Consider the following 14,842-nt stretch of genomic DNA (forward strand, 5'->3'; position numbering starts at 1 on the left):
GAACGCTACAACAAACGTGCTTCTCTTGAAGTTCCAGCAGACATTTATAATATTTTTCAGTGCTCTTCCAGGCACCAGGCAGCTGCCATCTTGGTTTCTTATAATGCTGCAGACGTTGCATAGTCTCAGGACACTGTGTGGGGAAATGGCTGCTACACATAAAAAGATGGCAGCCCCCACTAGCACACACCCCCCCCAACACCCCAGACAAAAGCAACATCTGGGGGCATTTTGAAAAACCAAGACAGTTGCCATTACCCACCAAGAAGAGTAAGACTGGTGGTGAAAAGACATGACCTTCCACCACTCCCACGAATGTAAGCCACCCAGGACACCCTAATGATGTAGGAGAGGACTCACCAGAAAAGATCCCTTCAACCCTAGAGCTGGTTCTACGAGGTATATATGGATGCCAGTTCACTTAAGCATGCATGATATATTGTATGGTAGATAATGAAAGTTATTCCATTAGATTGTGCAAGAGACCCAAATATAAGTTGCTTAGATAAGTGTATGCTGTTATTTGTGAAAACAGGTCATTTACATTAAATCAATTAATAAAAAACAATAACTAGAAAGAAATAATGGCTGACATCCAGACCAATGCTGCACTGGCACTTCAGGGGTAGGGTGATTTTTGCCACTCTCCCTTTCCCTCTGAAGCCCACTGAGCCTCCCAAGAATGTATCCCTGAGGGCCATGTGATTCTAGTCATTAACTGATAAAGCACATCACTTATTGACATCTCTTTAGTCTTAGTATAACCTGAACAGCTCTGTGCCAAATCATCATTTGTTAGTATTTTGACTATAGAGGCTCTAAATCCATTTTACCTTAATAGTAATGATAATGAGTCCATCTTTTATTAACAATATACAATATAACAATTTTATTAACAATATATTAACAATACTCAACATGATCATTAAAAAAAATGACTGCCACACTTTGGCATGTTAATAAAATACAAACAATATATCTTTGCTAATATGAGTGATAGAGCAACTTTAACATGCTGACAAGACTGAAAGGGATACCATTAGGGTTTGGTTTTCCCTCCTTTCCTCTCTCTTCAGTTTGGCCTTTGTCCAGTATCCTTGCAGCTTACCTGGGAGAAATTCTAGAGGTACTGTGGGGATGCTGGCTTGATAATCCTTCCTCTGCTGCTCAAGTCGTTTCCTTCTTTCTAACTCCTCTTGCTGTGCTGCTTTTGTCACAGCCTCCAACTGGTCCTCCCGCAGCAGCTTTCTGAGTACAGAAACAGAAAAAATGTTACTCTAAAACAAATCAGTTTCATTTTACCAATCAGAAATAAGAACTAGTAAACAGAAGGTTGCTGGTTCGAATCCCTGCTGGTACCTATATTGGGCAGCAGCGATAGAGGAAGATGCTGAAAGGCATCATCTCATGCTGCGTGGGAGGAGGCAATGGTAAACCCCTCCTGTATTCTACCAAAGAAAACCACAGGGCTCCGTGGGCACCAGGAGTTGAAACTGACTCGACAGCATACTTTATCTTTACCACAGCTTTTAAAAAAAGAAAACTGCAGAATACAGAAAGATCCAAAAACACACCAGAGACAGAATTTCAAATGATACAACTCAGTGACAGAAAAACCATGGAGAAAGAGAAGTTTTGAAGCTTACATAAACATACACCTTCAAGAACAAAGAATGCTGTGTTTTTAAAAGGAAAGGGTAACAGAGAAGCTACAAGAGGATCATGATGGTGTTGCTTCATTTGATAAATAACATGAAACTGAGCAGGAAGAACCTTAGTTGTGCTATTCAGGGACTGGTGCACAGTTCTGAGGAGAGGGTTAACATTCCACACAAATAGGCAATGTAAGATTCATTTGCTGTATGGTCCCTACAGCATCCCACTGGAAGGCATCTCACCTCTGAGCCAGTCATACAAGGCGAGAAGGAAAGGCGAAGCATTTCTGGGGAAAGATCTGGTGTTACCAGACACAGCTCACTGACCTAACTCCAGCTAAGCCTGTCTTGAAGGTTCTCCTGCTTTAGATTGCACAGGCATTGCAAAGAAGAATATCAAAATCCTTTTGATAAGGTGGAACTTTACTGTAATTCTTACTAGGACGCCAGAGAGGCTACTGGTTCAGAGTATCAGTCTCTGCTCAATCCTGCATGGGATACAGCAATAATAGTCTAATACGATCTCTATCAATCAGCACAACAACAATCTGATTTGGGCATAGGGATAAATAGATGATTATATTGGTTGATAGAGATCCTATTAAAATATTTTTGCAGTAGATCCCTTCTAAATTTGTGTTTCAGTATTTTTTCTGAAGCAATAGAAGCATTTCCGTGTGATAACTGTCCCCTTCAAAACTTCACTAATGTGATCTCCTGTCCCTTTTTGCATTTTAGTTAGGGATGTTAGGGTTAAGGTGGTAATGCATACCACCTTGAGATGCATTATGAAAGGTGGTACAGAACTTGAATGAATAAAATAAATTTGTCTGGAACTGATGGTGATGGTGATGGTGATGATGTGTTATTAACAATCTGGTAGCAATCATTCAGATCGCACATAGCCCCAAAAGCAACAGATATACATAATATTACATATGAATTTTATTGCTATCCACCTTATATTCCTTCTCATGTGAGAAGGTTTTTGAGCCCTCTTCTTTTTGTTGTCCTCAGAGGCCAGGCTCTTGTGCTGATTCTGCAACACTTTCTCTGCCTGTTCATTCTGAGATGAGGTAGTTGAAGTAGAGCGTTGCCATTCCCCATCTTCACCATGTTGAACATGATCGCTGCTGAACCCTGCTTCACGGGACTGGTCTGAAATGACAAAGTTACAGTGAGTTCCCTCCAAAGGCTGTTGCTGGTGTCTATCATGTTTCCTTTTCAATTATGAGCCCTTTGGGGACAAGAAAACATATTTTTCCCCATATTTATTTATTTAATGTTAAATGTATACCCAGCCTTTCATTAAGAAAATACCAAGGCGGGATATAAACAAAGTTGCATATAAACAACTTTCTGAGAATCTGCTGTTGTTGTCATCGAAAGGTAGCATAAAAATCACATACACCATTTTTTTCATTTTTATATACATATGCTAATTAGGATCAAAATGAAAAGACCAACTAGATTCCCTACATTCCTCATTTTGATGATTTCACCACCTAGCCCAAATTTATTTCCTGTTCTAGAAAAGCTAAAACACAAACGTTCCCAACTTCTCTAGTCGATATTATCACAACAAGCAGAGAAATTCGGCAACATGTGGGACCTCTGCAGCCAGTCAACTTATGAGTACCTCAGCCCTTTCGATAAAGAAGACGGGGCATGTGTCTCCACAAATAACTCTGGACCTGTTCTTTCGTGACTGCAATTGCACAAGCTGCAGCAAAGATATCCACTATGGCAGGAAGAGAAACAAGGCACATCAGTGGGGACACAGACTTTCACACCCTATTTGAACTGACCATGTGTTAGCGGAAGTCAGGATATGGTTTGGAGTACAGGAGAAAATTGATCTGTATCTGTCGTAGTGTCACTATATGCCAAAAATCAATTTCATAAACCAACAATCTGATAGCTTTGGACTCAGACCCAATTTATAGACTTAAGTGAAGAAAGCTCACTCCCACATTCTGGCAAAGAAAACAAAGGACTAAACAATGTAAACTGTTCAATACTACCAATAAGAGCTGTTTGGCTGTATTATTTTACTTCCCACAAGCAACAAGTATAGTTGAACCAAAGCTGACCCCTCTTTTGTTGCAAGCACAAGCTCAGTCACACCGTGAACTTGATACATTTTCTAGTACAGACACGGCCTTTAGGGAAACATGTGGCAAGAGAGATGTCACAACAAACAAGTCCACAAACTATCAGTATTCATTTACCCCCAAGGAATCCCAGGACTAGAAAAAGAATCTAATTGGGCTTTTCAGACTAGAACTCTGCTATCCATATTAAGTCAAAATTCTGGCACATCAAGTGAACTGGGGTTTGGTAACATTATACGCAGCTTTTTTACACCCATGAATTTTCCTCTTCATTTACAATTATATAACTAGATCAAAAGATTGGATAAAATAGGGCAATGGGAAGCAGCAATAAGCAGCACACATGACCGCATTCAGCAGGGTGAGTCATTAAACCAGTGACTTTCCCAGAGTCAAAAACAAAGCCATGGTTCATGCAAAAGTCCAAGAGACTGAAAAATCAAATATTAGTGAAGGAAAGCAACTGTGTGCTCTCTCACACACAAACACATCTCCACTTTGTTTTTACATACTCCTTTACAGCAACAAAAATATACATAACAAACACTGGGACCCAATAAATAGATCTGGTAATGATAATCTATTCTCCCCCACTGTGTTAAAAAGCTAATACCTACTTCTTGCTACACCTACTTCTCTAACACACCCACAGTTTCTTCTGTAAAAATCCAGATGGTAGCAGGTGCCCAACTATTTCAATCCAGGATAGGAGGAGGGCACAGTGGTTAGAGTGTTGGACTATGACTGCAGAAACCCCAAGTTCAAATCCTTTTTCAGTCATGAAACTCACTGGATGACTCTGGACCAGTCACTTCTCTCTCTCTAACCTACCTCACAGGGTTGTTATGAGGAGAAGCATAACCATGTACATAACCATCTCCCTCCAAGGAGCTCTGGGCTCCTTGGAGGGAGAGTGAGATGTAAAAGAAAAAATAAATAAATAAAATAGCCAAGGGGTAACCACTTAGTTTGTTCACCTCCAATTCATTCCTGCCTCAGTTTCTAGAACTGTTTCTCCTGAAAGCCTGCCCATCATAATACAGCTCTCCTTCCTTCCCCAAGTGTTTATTTTGATTAAAACAGAACACACAAGCACAAGGCTCATTCATATAATGTCAAACCAGGGATAAAAGATTGATGATTTTTTTTTAAAAAAAAAAAAGATTTTTAGACTTTAAATTGAATTGTTTTTTAAAAGAAATGTAAATAAAAGATTAAATTTCCAATTATTCATGTGCAAAGACACAGGCTGGATAGTAGGGCAGTTGTTTTGTGGTGGAGCTGGGCCCAGTCAGAGAAGTTAAGACAGAAACACAACATAGGAAAGGAGGTGACGCAGAAAAACAGGGGGGGATGAAGAAAGGGATGGCATTATTTACTAGAGAGCTTCCTGTATTGCCCTACGTTTTGCCACCAACTATCATAGCTTCTGGGTGCAGGAGACACTATCTGGGAATATTCTGAAAAAAATGTTTTCCCTGGGTAAAAAGGAAAATCAGGGAAGTGTAAGTAGTGCAACAAAAAGATGCACTTAATTATATAAAGCAACCCACCCTATGCCAATGCCACCTTGTGACATTCTGAGCATCAGCTACATTTTTCTATCTTTCATTATTTATCCCAGTTTTATCATCATTATTAATATTTAAATACTACTTTTCAACAAGGAGTTAACAAAGCAGTTCACATAGCAGAGAAATGAGAAAAACAAGGTTTCCTGTCTGTCCCAAAGGGGTTCAAAGGAAAGGAGGAAGGGTTTTATGTTGTCAGCAAGCTCTGGAGAAGGCCCGCTCCATACATGCAGCAGAATGAAGTGGCAGAATGGATTGTACTACTTCAGACTACACAAAGGGCGGGAACAACATATTTGACTCTTCCATCATGTAAAAAGGCTCCTTTCAAGTAGAAAAACAGTACAGAAATGGGTGGATTCAACTTTCTCCATTCTGTACGGGGGTGGGGGGATATTTTACTTACAGAAGGGGGTTTTTTTTACATGAAGAAGCATTAACAATGGCATTATCTATTCCAGGGCCTGACAATTCCCCAGTCATCAGCTTGCCATGTTGCCTAGAAGTTTAAGCATGGTGCCTGAGCCAGGTGATGGATGAAAGCAACCAGGAGCAGGAATGAACAAGCACCGTGTGGAAGGGCTGTGCACAAACCGGTTCAGAAACCCCGCATTTGAACCAGTTCAAACACCGGGGGGGGGTCGCATTAAGGAACAAGAGGATGTCCTTACCTCCCCTCCAGTGCTTCCCCCTCCAGTACCAATTCAAAAACTGCTGGCGCAGGGCAGCTGTATACCCTCTTGCCGCCCTGGTCAGCGTAAAACCAGAAGTGGTGGGTGTGCGAGCACGCCCACCTGTCAACTCCTGGGTTTATGCTGACCGGGGTGAAAAGAGGGTATGCAGCCGCCCCGCACCTGTGGTTTTTGAAGCAGTGCTGGAGGGAGAAGCGTGGCAGGGAAGGGAAGGACACCCTCCCTGCACCTTAAAGCGACCCCCCGCCTCCCGGGTGTGCATGGAACCATTGGGGAGAGTTGCTGCCTCCCACAGAGCAGTCTGGCTCTTAAGTGTTTGGTTTGGCTCTTAGAACCAAAGAAAAAATGACAAAGCCTGAACTACTGGCAGGCTGAAGTGGTGAGGACTGCTTTTCCGCTGCACGAAATAAAGTCTGAATCTGGCTACTTTATCTATCCTACCCAACACAACATGTGTGTTGTGCAGACTGGACATCACATTCTTCTTTTGGCACCAACCTAATTAGTCTAACAGTGTAGGCCAGCCACACCCTATACAATCAAAAAATGCACTCTCGAGCAGGGGTTGGCAAACTTGGCTCTCCAGCTATGAATGAACTACAATTCCCATTATCCCAAGCGACAATCAATTGTGGCTGGGGATGATGGGAGTTGTGGTGCAACAACAGGCAAGGATGAGATCAAACAAAACAATGAAAAAGGAGAGAACACATACCAGAGGATTATGACATGCATTAAGATAACTAAGTAGAGGATTCTAAGAAAGGAGGAAACACCTGCCCAAAAGAGGGAATTGCTCTAACCAGGCGATGGACTGTCATGATCAGGAGGGGGGGGGCAAACCGCCCCACCCTGTGGTGCTTTTTCATTCCTGCTCCAGCTTGCATTCATCCATCCATCACCTGGCTCAAGCACCATGCTTAAACTTCCAGTCACCATGGCAAGCTTGATGGAAGTACCTCTTCCATAAAGAGGTACTTAGCTGTCTGCATGCATCACGCCAACTGAACTATCAAGAAAGAAGGTAGTCCATATTCTATCCCCCTGCACATTCAAGAAATACACCAAACATGGATGTAGTGGGGGTTGAGGGGAAATTGTAAGCTTCCCGTAACCTCCACTGGCAAACCTTTACTTTGCAAAAACAATGAGAAGAAAACCTAACCTACTACCAGAAGAAGATATGGACAGGAGGAAAACAAAGCTACTCGCCCGTATGCCCAAACAAACAAAAATGAATTCACCTCCCACTAAGAATGGGACAGGAGACCATCTCCCTGCCAGCCCTTAGAGTGCCAAGTCTGTAGCTTTTATCAGGCCAGCTAATTAAAGAGCAGACTCAAACCTTCAGGCAACTCAGCAGCTTTAGGCCCCTCCAATTCTGGAACAGCGTAACAAAGAACTAATTATATAATGATTACATAAGATGACACACCTACCCAGCCCCAAACACTCTCAAAGAGCTACTCTTTCCAAGCACCCTAGAAATTAGCAGGACCCCAGGAAAATACCAAAAGTAATCCTTCTCTACACAGGAAATAGAGCCCTGTTCTTAATACATTTTGCTACAAAAAAGGAACACCAGCATCTAGAGCAATTAGCTGATTTCACCTATATTCATCATCTTCACTGTCACTTCGTTTTACTTTCACCAACTAGTGTTTCCTTCCTTGTTTTACTTGCACTCGTTTTCACAGGTGTTCACAGCACTAAGATATTTCATTTCCCTTTTCAAGGCTACTTTCTTTGTCCCATATTCCTACACACAGGGTAACTAAATTTGTTTCTTTCCAGAATTAGTTAATAGTCATTGCAACAGGAAGAAATCCCCAAAGGCATAGCAGGTAAACCCCTCAACCTAGCTGTCAAAACTGGCAATTCATAGTAGAAGCCATTGGACAACCTATTCTCCCACTGCAAAAAAAGCAAACAAAATATACAGCATAATCAAAGCAATAATCATTAACTGATGCTACTTAAGTTGCTCCTCATTTGTGCCATCTTCAAAATCTAAAAGCGCCATTTTGCTCCATCTGCAGATTTGTCCCTTTTGCAAAACAGCACCACACCACCTTAAAACTTTGCCCCTAGAATTCAAATCATAACAGGGAAGGTAGCACAAGCAAACTGTCTGGGCAGCTCCTATGTATTTCTTGTAATATACACACCCTAAGTGCCCAAGAAAATGAATGCTATGTAACAAATCTTAGAGGGAGCACAACCTAATCTGCACTTTTTCTGCACAGTGAAACTTGCAATAGTTGGTGTCTTTAACTATGAATTACAGTCCTACCTTACTTGCAAAGTACCAAGCTAAATCCTTTGCTTGCCCAGCTCTCATATATATTACAGTTCAATCAGTGTTTTCAGGTTGCACAGAGCTTCTAGTACAGCATACCACCCTTTCCTTCAGAGGTATGAACACACATGCTGGAAATATAGCACAACAGAACTGCTGTGAGGCAAGTAATGGGCTGCATTTATTTTCTCCCCATAGAAGAGAATGGTTTCTTCTGACTTCTACAGAAGTAAAGGTACAGCCACCAATGACACAGTGGAACTAGAGTTCAGAGTTTCTAGGGTGGGTTTCGTTGAGTTACTGACTGCAGGCTTCCTCCAACAGAAGTCAACAGAAGTCATTATAATAAAATAATAAATAAACGCAGCCTGTCATACTTATAGGCACTTTGCTGGTCCACTTAACAACAGTTCCTTTGGCCTGTCACACAAGCACACACCCATATTATTATTGGTGGTGGTGTTGTTTACAAAGTCAGACAGGTGTTATTGACTGGTTTGTTTTATCCAGACATCGAGTCCTTCCCAAGGACCTGGGATGGCTGAATTTTATTATCAATGTTGTTGCTGTTATTATTATAGATATTATTATTATGTTGTTGTTGCTGTTATTATTATAGATATTATTATTATTATATCATAATTCAAGATGCTGACTTTACCAAGACTCAACTGTGCCAAGACGGTGCGACAAAAGAATCAAATCCAACTGCAGTTCTTGCAAGTGCCTGCCCCCCATTGTCTTCAAATATATGGGGAGATTACATTCACTTTATTTTCCATGTTAAATTCCATTTATTTTAATGCCTTCATAAGCCTGGACACTTAGACCCCTGCTAACTGAGCAAAGAGGCACCATTTTAAAGTGGCAATTCTCTTTACTTGGCACGGGGAGAGCAACTGACCCTATCCATCCCTAGCACAGCAGCCCTCCAGTGGCTGTTCCTGGTGTGTAACTTAGGTTTCTATTTTAGATTGTCATCCCTTTGAAGGCAGGCAACCATTTTATTTATTTAAATCTATGTAAACCACTTTGGGGACTTGTGTTGAAAAGCAGCATATAAATATCTGTTGTATTCATATTCGTATTCGACACTGGACCTGTGCAAAGATTTGGCTTCAAAGCCAAATCATGTGCAGGTCACCCCGGCCCTGTGTGGAAGCAGCAGCTCCCATCGCTTACCCCAATGTACAGTGGTCCTCTACACAGCACTGGGAAGGCCCTTAAAGGGAAGCCCCAGCAACATCTTGGAAAGTATGCAGAGAGTGCTGGGAAACAGAATCCTTCCCAGCAATTTCTCCATAGGGCTTTATGGAGAAAGCGCCAGGAAGGACTACATTTCCCATTGTTCTTCACACGCCTTTCCACACACCCTCCCAAATGTTACTGGGGTTTCCTGTGGCTTTGCTTCCCTGTAAGGACCCTCTCTGGTGCTGTGCATGGACTATTCTGCGCAGAGGTAAGCGAGGGCAGTGGCTACCTCTGCACAGGATTAGGGGTAATGTGCACACGATTCAGGTTTGACTCTTCGAAGCCAATGTTTGCATGGGACTACATAGGAAGCAGAGTGTGTGCTGCTTGACCACTGGCCTACATTAATGGGCATCAGAGACAGAGGCACTGAAGTTCCTGTAACGCAAGCGTACAGAGACACAGATCCCAAGTTAACATTTGGTATTCCCCAGTTCAAGGCTCAACAAATCTCAGATGACAGGGAATCATGGCACCAGTGTTCCCTTTAACAGGGATTCCCAGATGTTGTTGACTACAACTCCCAGAATCCCCAGTTGCAATAGTTTTTGCTTGGGGATTATGGGAGTTGGAGTCAACAATGGCTGGGAAACCTTGTTAGAGAGAATACTGCATGGCACCTAGAAAATTTAACAGTGGCACCTACGCTCAGATATTCAGAGGTAGCCATTTAATAAAATCTTGATTTGTCCCAGGCAAACCCTGTTTCTGTTCTAAGTAAGTTACTTGTAAAGGATATTCTTTTTTTAAAAAAAAAAAGAAGCCCACACATACACCATGTCTGTAATAAGTCCAGTAATTTTGTCAAGTATCTACTATCTAGCTCCTAAATTTTTGGGCTGGTTCCTAGATCCAAAGGAGATGTGTCAAGTCCTGCCTTAGCTGTCCTTGCTTTTGAGATAGTCTTGGGCCCAATATGGACAAGAAGGAAGGCAACACCAAACAGACAAACCCATACAAATATACACACACACCAGAAAGGGCAAAGAAGGGGGAAAGCAGAGAATGCTCATAGAAAATCTGGAACATCTAAAGGCCAACTTCAGTGACAGGCAATTTATCTTCTAACTCCCTGATTATGCAACCAGAGAAAGGCCCCAAATACTCAAGAGCTCTTATTCTGGACAAGCCTTACTGCTGCACATAGTAAAGAGGCCTGAATTACATAAACACTAAAGAGCACTTATATAAGCTTTTGTGAACATGTGGCCAAATATCAACGGAACCAAAAGAAGAAACCAGGTAGCTGATCTTACCAAATATAACCTCACACACAAAGAACAAACCTAGGTACTAGACAGCAATATTGCCCTGACTAAACACAACAAGTTTTCTATTCAGCACCGGGAAACACATTTAACAGTCTGGAAAACTAATTTTTATTCTCAGTTATGGTGCAACATGCTGGGATATCAAGGATACATTATGTTTATTTATTTCACTGAAAAATTATCTGAAAGCTTCATGTGGAAAGAGAAAGAGAAATGGAAGATGGCAATATTCTATTATCCTACTAAAAACTAGAGCACTGTGATATTTCCAACTACTTCTTGAAATGTAAATTCATCCCCACAAATATTCTACCATACAGCCATGTCTTAATTTACTAATTAAATAAATAAATCATCAGGCAATTCTTTTAGAAGCCGGAAATTTACTTCTAATTTTGTAGTAATTTGTTTAAAAAAATGACATTTCTGCTTTTAGTAATCTTCCAACAAAGACCGGGTCACAGTGACCCACAACATTTTTCATTCTTCTCTGCTTCAACATGCTACTACTTTCATAAACTCTGTTGGAAGAATCAGAGCCTGCACTTTCTGACTAACTCTGTTAACTAGTTTCCCAATTTACTCAGCCTACATTTTCCAACAAAATGTTGTAAAAGGAGCATTTTTGCCCAAAGCTCTTTCTGACTTCTCTCACAACCGGAAATCAGAAACATTCATATTAGAGACTTATTGCCCTCCACAAATAAAGCTCTGTTTTAAGTTCTAAAACACTGGACACTTTTGCTGGAAATATTCTGACTTTGGTAACCATACATAAATCTCATATTTGTACATGCATCCTTTGCTAAGCCCATGCAGATAACATCATTTTTCTAGAGCAACTAATTTTCAGGGTCTGGGAAAAGAAAATTGGATTGCAAAAGGGGCAAGTATTTTGCATTATGCAATGATTACATAAGCATCAGTTTATAGTAGGCAGTTTTTGCAAGTCATAATATGAGCTTTATACTAGAATCTTCAGAGCAAGGAAAGATAATAAAGAAAGGTCTATTAATGCTACCCACTTACAGGGCCACCAAGGTAGCAAATAATACTCTCTTTTGCACTGTCTACACATGGCCTATATCCAAAGATTCTGACACCCACTAAAACAGTTGTATTAAATGCATCATCATAGAGAAGCTCAATTACAAAGCACCCCCCTCCCCTCTCTACATACAGTAACAAACAGTGGAGAAACATGTGAATATATCTCCATTATTTTCAAGGTCTTTAAAGAAGCAAAGTTACACAACAGTCCAGCTCTACATTTAATCATTTGGCTAGAGAGAGCAACATTTCCTTTGGGAAGATTAGCTTGTGAGGTATATCACTTAAGTCATTCTGCAATACCACAAGACAGTACAGACATTGCAGCCATCCACATGTAAGCCTCTATGGATCATTGTATTTGGTGAGCCATGCAGTAGTTCAGCATACAGATGAGGAAATTTTATTTGCACCACTACAGTCAATGAATAAGCTTTGCAGGGACATAGAGACAGCCACCTGACCTGCACAGCAAGCCACTGCATATGAATGGTGGTCCTCTGATATATCAGATTGTACACAAATGGCTGAGAATCAATTGCTCTTAGGCAAGCTGATGTACTTTGTGTGGTTGGTAAATTATTTGTAATTAACATTATTTACAAGACTGCTTTGCAAAGCCATTAATGGTTAATACTTTTGTTACAACTCAAGAAACTGAGGCAAAAGAATCAGCTGACAACACCAAAGCCAGTATAAGGCATGAAAAGCCATGAACAACTCTAATTCACACTAAAAACATCAGAGTAAACTTCTTGTGGGGGCCAATTTTATTTCTTATGGGTGTATGATATTGGGGATGAGGGAGAGAATAAATTCATATTTTATTTTTATATTTATATTTATAAACTGCCCTTCATCCGAAGATCCCAGGATGGTTAACAACCAGATAAAAATAATAAAATTTCAATAAAAGCTAATTTTTGCATTATTTTTTCTGTGTAAACTGCTTTGAGAACTTTGGTTGAAAAGTGGTATATAAATATTTGTAGCAGTAATTTTGTAGTAGTAAAATTTAAAAAAAAGAGCAAGGGGTGATTCATTGGCCCAAAGCCTGAATAAAAAGGGTAGTCCTCACTTTCATTCTAAAGGCTGGGGGAGAGGGAGCCATGTGGATCTCAGCTGAGAGTGAGTATCACAGTCCGGGGGCAATAACTGAGAAGGCTCTGCCCCACGTGTTTGACAAACGGGTCTCAGCAGCTGTTGGCATGTGGAGCAGAGCCCTCCCTACTGATCTAGTCAGGTGAGTACAATCAGATATATCAGAGGACCATCACACATTGTAGACATATGCAAGTCACTTTAAACTGCTCCATGTGGTAACCCATTCATTAGTAGCACAAAGTACTGTATTATCTACTGTATCTAGCATTAAATGAAAGGTGTACAATTTAGTTTAGTTTATTGTTACAGTCATAAACCAGCACAAAGGGTATACAGTGAAACTAACTGATCAATAATGGCCATTATAATGAAGAGATGAAGAAAGTTTTACTTGAAATACTGAACAGGGCAGCAGACAGGCTTTTCCTTTGACATTAACTTTATCACTGACTCTCATACCTTTGTGCAGATTATCTGACCTATCCATACAGTGACTTCTAGATCATCACAGAATGGACTTACAGTTCAAAGAATGAACTGTAGGTTATGTAAGATATTAGAAAATCCCAAAACACAAATGACTAAATAAGCAACCATATTCACTACACCATACTTATACCAGCTATATCTGACACTCTTTGGTTGAAGTTTGCATTTGCAAGCTCAATGCAAATCATAATTAGCAAATCATAACTGGCTCCAATTTATCTTTATTGCAATTTAATTAAATGGGTCACTTCCAGAAATTACATGGGCCTTTTTCATTTATATATTTTGTAGTTTCACAGATTCTGAGGGTCCTTATCCCCTTATCAAGTTGTATCTTATATACCCTGCTAATGAAAGTCCCTTTTCAACCATTTTAGACGTTTTTCTTCTACTCTGATCCACAACCAGTTAAGCTAGCATGCTAAGCCACTTTAGCCCTATTGACTTCAACTGGGACTAAATTAATTTATATTCATGGAGCCACATCATTAATGTTAATAATGACTAAGCACCATTGAAATAAATGAAACAGGTTAGTTATGACTAATTTAAGTCCCACTAATTTAAAAGGGACTTAGTCATGACTAACTTCACCTGGATGCCCACATTTTCCACACAATTGAGTTATCTGCCTCTAAATTAAAGGCAACAATTAAATATATTTTAAAAGTTGCTCATATTATTTCAAATATAATCCATTTCACTTCAACATTTGTTGTACATTTGGCACTGGATTATTCATCCTGCTTGCATGAATCATCAGCCATGTGTACAAAAGTAAAACAAAGTCTAATGAACACACACAAATTTACTTCTTCACATAATTTAGCTTCCATATAGATTCACTTGATGAAGATTTTAAAAAGTGAAATCCTTCATGTTTACCTCCTCCTTTCATGAACTTTAGGGAAAGAGACTGATTTTTTTTTTAGTTACCTTGGTTGGGGATAATAAGAATAATGGATTAAATTATAAATTAAAAACAACTGTAAGCTCTATGAGATGTTCTAAGCACATCTTCAGAACAGATTTTCAGCAGCTTCTTAACAACCAAGTCCCTCCCCATTCCCTACAACCCATTTTTTCAACTGAGAAGGTGGTCAACACAAGCAGTTCTCAGCATAACAGGTATACAATAAAAACCTGGTCAACAGGTGTTTATGGAAGGAAAAGTGTGTTTGTGTTCATTCATGTTCTGTTCCAGGAATTCTATGACTAGATAGTGCACACCAAACTGTACCAGTATTCAGGCAAAAAACAAAATAAATATTTTTTAAAAAAAATCAGAAAACAAGAAAACATGCTACACATGCAAAATCTTCCACAGTAAAGCAACTAGTGAAAAA

The 14,842-nt window shown here is 40.1% G+C and overlaps 1 protein-coding gene across 10 annotated transcripts in view; it reads right to left on the reverse strand.

Annotated features, from left to right (window-relative positions):
• RAD54L2 (RAD54 like 2) overlaps positions 1-14,842 on the reverse strand; it is a 166,150-nt gene that overhangs the window by 44,172 nt on the left and 107,136 nt on the right. For all 10 annotated transcript variants that reach the window (XM_053294311.1, XM_053294312.1, XM_053294309.1 and 7 more), the window contains 2 exons: positions 2,615-2,813; positions 1,109-1,248 (listed from right to left, as the gene is read on the reverse strand). In XM_053294311.1, the coding sequence (XP_053150286.1) occupies positions 1,109-1,248; positions 2,615-2,813 (339 nt within the window). The remainder of the gene's footprint in view (positions 1-1,108; positions 1,249-2,614; positions 2,814-14,842) is intronic.

Source organism: Hemicordylus capensis, chromosome 2 (genome assembly GCF_027244095.1).
Source record: "Hemicordylus capensis ecotype Gifberg chromosome 2, rHemCap1.1.pri, whole genome shotgun sequence".
In the NCBI taxonomy this organism is placed as follows: domain Eukaryota; kingdom Metazoa; phylum Chordata; class Lepidosauria; order Squamata; family Cordylidae; genus Hemicordylus; species Hemicordylus capensis.